The sequence below is a fragment of the Mus caroli genome, chromosome 9 (assembly GCF_900094665.2).
Source record: "Mus caroli chromosome 9, CAROLI_EIJ_v1.1, whole genome shotgun sequence".
NCBI classification, from domain to species: domain Eukaryota; kingdom Metazoa; phylum Chordata; class Mammalia; order Rodentia; family Muridae; genus Mus; species Mus caroli.
Window position 1 is genome coordinate 110611873 of NC_034578.1, and position 8432 is coordinate 110620304.

The following is an 8432-nucleotide window of genomic DNA, read 5'->3' on the forward strand; positions in this document are numbered from 1 at the left end:
TTGGATATCTTCTTTAATCTCTCTCTAGTGTACTCTTTGAGACAGGGTCTCTCACTCAACCTCAGGTTTGCCAGTTAGCCTGGGCTGGCCGGCCAGCTTGCTCTAGGGATTGATCGTCCTATGGTTGCAGGGACTCACTTCTTGATGTGGCTTCTAGGACTCAAACTCAAGTTCCCAACCTTACTCAGTAAGCACTGGACTGACTGGCCGAGCGTCTCCCCCCAGTTCAGATGAGGGAGGTTTCGTTGTTGTTGTTGTTGTTAAAGCACACTTCTAAACAAATAATAGAAAATACCATTTGTTTTCAAAGCAAACATGGCGGGGAGCCCAGGCTTGGCATATTTACCACTTTTCTTTGTGACAAACTATCTGACAAGAAGAAACTTAAGGGAAGGGGGATTCATTTTAGCTCATGGTGTGAGGCGTCCACGATGCCAGTGAAGACATGGGGACAGCTGTGTGGCAGTGGGGGCGATGACAGCCATTTTGCTTACTGTTCAGAGAACCAGAAGCAGATTGGACTATGCACCCCATCCCCGCACCAGGCCCACACCCTAATGATCTACTTCTTCCAACGTGGGCCCTCTGCCAGAAGGGTCCCTCAAGTCCCATAACAGCATCACCAGTTGGGGACCAAGTGTTCAACCTCAGGAGCCCATGGCAACATAACACCGGAGAGTGGTAGGTTCAGGTACAGAGCTCTACACCGACTGCTTCTTTCCAGCTGGACCCATCATGCTGGTGACAGGAATCCTCCGGAATTGACAGGGACAGAGCAGGGAATGTCATTCTAAGTCAAGAATAGGTTTTGTGGGAAAGCCCAAAGAGCAATGGCCCAGTGTCTACAGCACAGACACTGGCTGGCTCTGTTAGCAGCCCCATAACCTTGGGCTGTCGCTCTCACCTGATTCGAGGAATGACTAATTATCCTTTTGATGGGGTTCTTACCGCTTTACATGCATTGTCCTGTTTAATGTGATGAGCTGTAAAACACTAGGGGCCCAAATGACACAAGATAACTGTTGAGTCCTCCGCTACCTCCCAGTGGCGTGCTTTCTCCTTGATATGCCATTCAGAGACACAGTCAGGCTGCTGTTTGCCTTGTGATAAGCTGGCCAACTGAAGGCAGGCCATGAGGAAGTTTCCTGAAGTTTTGTTATGGGCTGAGTCAGGGCAGAGGGCTGAGTCTACTATTCCTGGCTGGCCTCTTCTTCCCCATGTCTTCCACGGTGACAGAAAGTTGTGCCCTATGTGGTCGTTTTATGGAGTGGAATGGTGTGGCAGTGGCTTTACCATGACTTTTTTCACCTCAGCTCCCTTCCTCGCTGTTGGGGGAGGGCAGTGCTTAGAAGTGACCAACTGGAGCTGGAAGAGAATCGAGAGACAACTCTTGCTCGGAGAGGGAGAGCCATCCATAGAAACAGAGTGTTGAGGGGGGTTACAAAGATTTGCATTTTTAAAAAAAGGCACCTCATAGTCTAGGCTGACTTTGAACTCACCACATAGCAGAGAATGACCTTGAACTTCTGACCTGCCCCCTGGCTCTACCTTCCTAGTGCTGGGATTTTAGGCATGGTGTGGCATGTTTTATATGAGGCTGTGGATTGAACACAGAGCTTTGTGTATGCCAGGCAAGGACTCTACCAACTGAACTATCTCCCTAGTCCAGGGCTTCTGGTTTTTAATGTAATGACTATTGACATTTCTTGAATTCCTGCAAAGTACTACCTGATGGCCCTGACATCCCTTTTAGCTCTGGTGGCATTCTAACGCCCTCTTCAGGTCAGTTTTGGGACATAAATGGATGGACCCAGACACAGGCACTGCAAAGGCCAAGCATGCAAAGAGCTCCCTGTAGGCAGAGCCTGGTGCCTCTGTCCAGCTCCAAGGCTCACTGCGGGTGTGGAGCCTCGTGAGAGCAAGCCTCCCTTCATCTCCAGGTCCTTGTTTTCTAGATGATGAACCAGGTGGAAGGCCAGCAGAAGAACCTCGTGCATGCCATTGAGTCCCTGCCAGGCTCAGGCCCCCTCACTGCCTTGGACCAGGACCTGCTTCTCCTGAAGGCTACCTCTGCCGCCACCCTCAGCTGTCTCGGGGAGTGCCTCAGCCTGCTCCAGCAGAGTGTGCGCCAGGTGGCGCCACCCAGCCACAAGCCAGGCGCCTCAGGTGAGTGCTGGACTCCTGGCATCCCACCCCCACCCCCCGCAGCTGGTCCAGTTGTCCTCATCACACATGTGTGGTTACATGTGTGCATCTCATCCCATGCGTTCTTCCTGTCTGCATGTATGTGCCTCCCATCCCATCCCACCCATCCATTCCTTCTTAGTTTCCTGAGATAGGATGTTAACATGTAGTCCAGGGTGGCTTTGAACTCACTACGTAGCATAGGCTAGGCTTGATCTGACGGTGATCCTCCTGCCTCAGCATTCTTAGTACGGTAGTTATAGGTATGGGCCACCAGGCCCTACATTTTCTCTATCCACCCAGCTATCCTTCAGTCCAGCTACGTTTCCGTCCCTCCTCCCCAGTGGTGTACCAATCCTATAAAAATGCACCCAGTGTGTATCCACAGACTGTCAAGTGTCCTTGCGGATCTGCCAGCCTGGTGCTGATGTTTTATTCTGTCTGTAACTCCCATCCTCAGCACACCACCTTTAGGAGCTGTCACCGGATACCCTCCACCCAGTGTTTCCATGGCATTCATCCTCCACGGTTTAGCAGCCACAATGGATGACAGACGCTACATGTGACCTCTCCTCTCTGTCCTATTCACTCCCTTTAAAGGATAGGTTTATGCAAGTCCCTCTAGGGACAGTGTCATGCAGGCCTCCCATGGGGCTGGTCATGCTGAAGAACATTCCAGAAGCATTGCTAGTTCCTCTTCCAAAAGCCAGAGGCAGGGACATATGGCTCCAAGAGAATTCAGTTCTGTCTGAGGAGTAAGTAGTCAGCAGGCAGAAAGACATCGCTGGAGGTTAAATTCAATACTAAAGACAAAAATAACTTGAGGGAAGATGGTTCAATATTCTGTCTCAAGACAAACCAAAACCCAAACCTCATAAATAAATGATTTCAGGCTTCAGAAAGGTTATAAGAATAGTATGGGGGCAGTGTAGCCATGGCTCAGGATTAAGAGAACTTGGTAGAGCGAGGTTCCCAGCACCCACATCACGTGGCCCACAGCTGACTGTAATTCCAGCCCCAGGAATCTGACACTCCCCTCTGGCCTCCACAGACACCTCCCCTCTAATGCATGTATCCACCACACTGCTCCCTCCTGTGCCATATACATACACAGAATTAAAAATAAATATTTTTTAAAAAGAGCAGTAGACTAACTTGTCTAGACAGGGTGGCTGAGGACATACCTGTGTCTGCCTTCTCAAACTCATGAGCGTACCTGCTTTTTAATTTAACATGGGTGGTAGAGGTCAGACTCAGCCCTCGAGGTTACACAGTTAGCACTTCATCCACTGAGCTGTCTCCCCGGCCCCCACCTATCCTTCATGACCATTTTGTCAGAAAACCCTGCCAGAAGCTGGAAGGCATCTTATCTCACCACTGTGCCGTCACACGTGACTCAATTAGTGGGAGGGAGCCTGAGACTTGATAGGTGACTCGTCTCCTCTACTCCCAACTGTAAGCCTTCATGTTCCTACCTATGGTTTCTAAAACAGTGAACACTAATTTTAAAGACAGACTTTCATACAGGGCCAAGGACCTTGAACTCCTGGTCTTGCCTCTACCTTCCAACCGCTGGAAATAGAAGCGCCACACTTTATGCAGTACTGGGAACCGAACCCAGGGCTTTGTGCCTGCTAGGCAAACACTCTCCTGATATCTACCCCTGCCCCTTGTGATATCAGAGTAGTTCATGTCCTGTAAGGTTTCTGGGTGTCTTCTGGGAATCTGGTTGGCTGAGGCGCCATTGTCTAAAGATGTCACGCTCTGGTCCATCTTTTGTCCCAGGCATGGGGCCTGCTCCCTCCTGTGCAACCTGACTCCCAGGACCGAGGGTGTGGGTGCGGTGGGGCTGGGGCATCTCTAATGTTTTTTAGAGAGATTTGCAAGGAAGAATAATAAAGTGATTGGGCTTTTCAGTCAAGGCTTGAAGCGTGCAGTTTTTCTCTCCATTCCTGCCCATTCCTGCCATCAGCTCAATGGGGACATGCGCCTAGTCAGGAGGGGCTGCGAGTCTGTCTTCGCCAGCCCTAGATCTACATAAAAAGAGAGCAGACACGGCCAGGAGCTTGGAGCTGGGACTGCACTTGGGTTCTCAGCATGGAGGAGAATTGAAACTGGAAGGGAGTGGGGTTCAAAGGACTTTGTTCTCTTTCTTGTTGGTTACTTACTTTCAGGCTCACTGTTCAGGGAGTGGAGATCCAGCTCCCAGCAAGGGCTGTAACCGCTCAGTGTGCTTCCGAGTCAGAGCTGGGCCTTTCCAGCCTGCTGGGCGCAAAGTGGGCTTGGGAAATGAGGTGCTAGGGCTAGCTCTGTCAGGACGGTGACTCAGGTGGGCCTGAATAAGGACTGAAGCAAATCAGGTAACAGGAGAGCTGGAGTAGAAGGTCTATGGTCCCTCTCTCATGTTCTAGAACATTCTCCTCCTCTCCCAAGATTCCTGGAAAGTGCTGCTGATAGGCATGTCCCACTGGAAATGGTTAGAGGTGATGCTCACAGCTATCCTGGGCTTTCCTGGTGCCCACTTCCCTTTCTCCTCCTCCTCCACTCAGTGCCTGCCTTTTCTGTCTGCTCCCTCCTTCTGGCCAAACTGCCCGCTGCCAGTCACTTTTATTATATGGCTTTAAGACAATGAGAAATGAGATCAAGCCCGTCAGTAAGATAGGTAGGAAAAGCTACGAGCTAACCTCGAAGTGTGTTTCAGATGGGTGAGCTTTCTAATCAGTCAAAACAAAGTTCTTGGGTGGCAATTTTTCCATAAAGAAGGCAGGCAGCCAGGGATGAGGAGATGGCTCTTTCCATACAGTGCTTACCATGTAAGCGTGAGGACCCAAGTTCAGTCCTCAAACTCAGGTTAAAAGGAAAGGTGAGAAAAGCCTTGCTGCGAGGCACCTCATGCATTTGTTATCCCAGCATTGGATGGAGGAGGTAGAGACGGGAAGGATCCAGGGCTGGCCAACCAGGTTAGTTCAGTCAGCAAGTTCCAGGCCAAATGAGAGAGGCACTGTTTCAAAAACACAAGATGGCAGCGCCTGAGGACTGGCACCCGGAAGTTTCCTCTGGCCTCTGAACGAACGTGTGCACACCATTTCCGACGGTCTCTGCACGCACAGGTACATACCATTTCCGTTCCTCTACACACATACAAGTTAGGAACACTGGCTTTCTGCCCCAGATACACCTCACACTTTTATCCACTTTGAAGGCTACAGTCCCACTCTGAAGCCCTGGGATGGTTTATTGAACCTGAGAGATGAGGTCACCAGGAACCAGTGGGAGAGGCTTCCTGGGGACATCACTGGTTAGAGGGCTGGTGACACTCAGCACCTTGAGGCTCCCAGGAGACACAGGACTAAGGCACTTCAGCCAAACTTCTATCTTTAAAACTGCATGTGGAGCCAGGCATGTTGACACGCACCTGGGATCCTAGCCCTTGGGAGACAGGAGGATTGTGAGTTTGAAACCAGCCTGGCTCAGAAAAGGGAAAAGAAAAAGAGAAAGAAGGATGCAGGCTGTTCTTTCACGGCTAGCCTGGAGACCCTCACTCTGATATGTACCTGGTAGGTTTTGATCCACATTCCATATTGTTTTGTTTTGTTTGCTACAAAAACTGTATTTCTCTTATCCTGCCTTTGAAATTTTGGAGAACGCATAAACCATAAAGGTAGTTTGTGTTGTGTATGCTTTTGTTTTATTTTTAACAAGTCTTTGTTTGTTTGTTTGTTTGTTTTTCGAGATAGGGTTTCTCCATATAGTCCTGGCTGTCCTGGAACTCACTTTGTAGACCAGGTTGGCCTCGAACTCAGAAATCCGCCTGCCTCTGCCTCCCAAGTGCTGGGATCAAAGGCGTGCGCCACCACCGCCCAGCATAAGCCTTCTTGAACCTATATTTTGTACTTATCACAGCCAGGATTACACACCCTGTGTTGAATCGTGAGTGAGGAAGAAAGGCACACTTGAGCTCCCTGCTCACTAGACACTATTTTGGGGACGTTACGTGTGGGCTATCCCTATGTGTGTATGTTGTATCCATGTGGCTGTTCTGGGTATTGAACTCAGGGCTTCACGCTTGTGTGGCAAGCACTTGTCTGTTGGCTCTCTTCATAGTAGTATGATATTTTTCTACATGTCAATGGTTAATTCAATCACTTTGACTGTGATGTGAGATATATCATTATGTTTAGAAAAAAATATCAGTTCAGGGCCCAGATAAAACCAATGAGACAACAGGCTGGAGCAGAGAATTCTAGTGCCCCAAAACTCGGGAATTAGACTCTGGGGTGGCTCACTAGTAAACATATTTGCTGCCAAGGATCATCACCTGACTTGGTCCCTGGGAGCCACATGGTAGAAAGAGAGAACCAAACCCCGTCAACTGTCTTCTGACCATCATGCTTACATGTACCTGTGGGAGTGCACACTCATGTATGTGGGTATGTGTGCACACACATACAGAACTATAGATGCATGTGCATACATTAATGCGAAAACAGCTCAGGAATTGTGATAAGTGATGCTTTAATATGCTGTACTTTAAACTAAAATTAATGTAAAACCAACCCACAATGAACAGACTGTCAAGATTTGACATAGAAAGAACTTCAGTCAGCTGCAGCTTCGATCACCATGGTGGGACCAACAGATACATGTTAGTATCCAAGCCAGGCTCTGGCTGATGGGGTTCCCCTCCCACACTGATGGGCACTGCCCTTCCTCACCCCCAACATGAGCTTCCTCCTGCTGTGCATGTGAGGTGACGGCTCTGGTCTTTTGTTTTTAAGGATACAGATCCTGTTGAAGGTTCTAGCTGATGATCCCACTCAATGCTAATTACTTCTAGAAAATTCCGACCTCAAATCTTGTTAGGTTAGAGGTTAAGACAACAAAATACGAATGGACTGGGGATACAAGCATTGGATCCCTAGCCAACAGGGTTCAATGTGGGTGGGGGTGGGAGTGGGGGTGGGGGTGGGGGTGGGGGAGGGGACCAGGTGAGGCAAGTGAAACTAAACCAGGCTTTCTCCATACTGGGCCATATTTATCTATCCATTCATGTATGAACTCATTCATCTTTTAAAAAGGTTTGTGTGCATGGATGTTTTGCCTGCTTGTGTGTGTGTGAATCACACACATTCATGGTGTCTATGGAAGTCAGAAGAGGGTTCTGTAGCCTGTGGGTGTGTTACAGATGATTGTGAGCCACCATATAGGTGCTGGGAGTTGAACCCAGGTCCTCTGCAAGAGCAACAAGTGCTCTTAGCTGCTGAGCCACCTCTCCAGCCTCATTCATTCTTCTTTAAGATGGGGTCTCAGGTAGCCTAGGATGGATTCAAACTCATCGTATAGCCAAGGATGGCCTTACGCTTCTGAGGTCTGGGCTCACAGGAGTAGACCATCATGTCTGGGTTACGTGGTGCTGGGAATTGGATCTAGGGCTTCGTGCATGCATACCAGACATGCACTGTTAGCAACTGAACAGCATGACTGGTCCTGCTTTTTGAGTTAACAGTGCAATGAATAGTTAACAGTGTCACTGTATTGCATTGCTTTGAACAAACCCCCAATGCTTTCATCTTGCAAAGCCAAAGCTCTCTTGCTGAGCACCAACCCTCCTGCCTCCCACATACTCCCCAGACCCTGGCAGCTGGTATCTCCCGTCCCACTTTTCTCTGGCCTGTTTGAATTTTGAGACTATTGAGGGGCTATGAAAGTTACTCAGGTGAAATCTACCTCTCTGAATGCCTTCTAATGCTCATTTCTCAATGCATGTGGAGCCAAGTATCTGTCCTGCCCAGGAACAGTCTAGGTGCTGGGTCAGCTGAGAGCAAGGGCAGTGCTACCTCCACCTCCAAGGAGCTGGCAAGGAAAAAAGGGAGGAAAGAGGACAAGACTCCAGTGTGTGCCCTGGGAGAGTCCAGATAGCAGTGGACCCTGTGTATGCCCTGGGAGAGCCCAGACAGCAGTGGATCCTCTGTGTGTCCTAGCTAAGCCCAGACAGCAGTGGACCCTCTGTGTGTCCTAGCTGAACCCAGACAGCAGTAGGCCCTTTGTGTGCCCTGGGAGAGCCCAGACAGCAGTGGTCTTCTTTGTGTCCTAGCTGAGCTCAGACAGCAGTGAATCCTGTGTGTGCCCTGGGAGAGCCCAAACAGCAGTGGACCCTCTGTGTGTCCTAGCTGAGCCCAGACAGCAGTAGGCCCTCTGTGTGTCCTAGCTGAGCCCAGACAGCAGTAGGCCCTCTGTGTGTCCTAGCT

General features: G+C 49.6%; 1 protein-coding gene across 6 annotated transcripts in view; it reads left to right on the forward strand.

Moving 5' to 3' along the window:
• Positions 1-8432, forward strand: part of Osbpl10 (oxysterol binding protein like 10) — a 244449-nt gene that overhangs the window by 176592 nt on the left and 59425 nt on the right. For all 6 annotated transcript variants that reach the window (XM_021172670.2, XM_029482011.1, XM_029482014.1 and 3 more), the window contains one exon: positions 1956-2166. In XM_021172670.2, coding sequence (XP_021028329.1) covers positions 1956-2166 — 211 coding nt within the window. The remainder of the gene's footprint in view (positions 1-1955; positions 2167-8432) is intronic.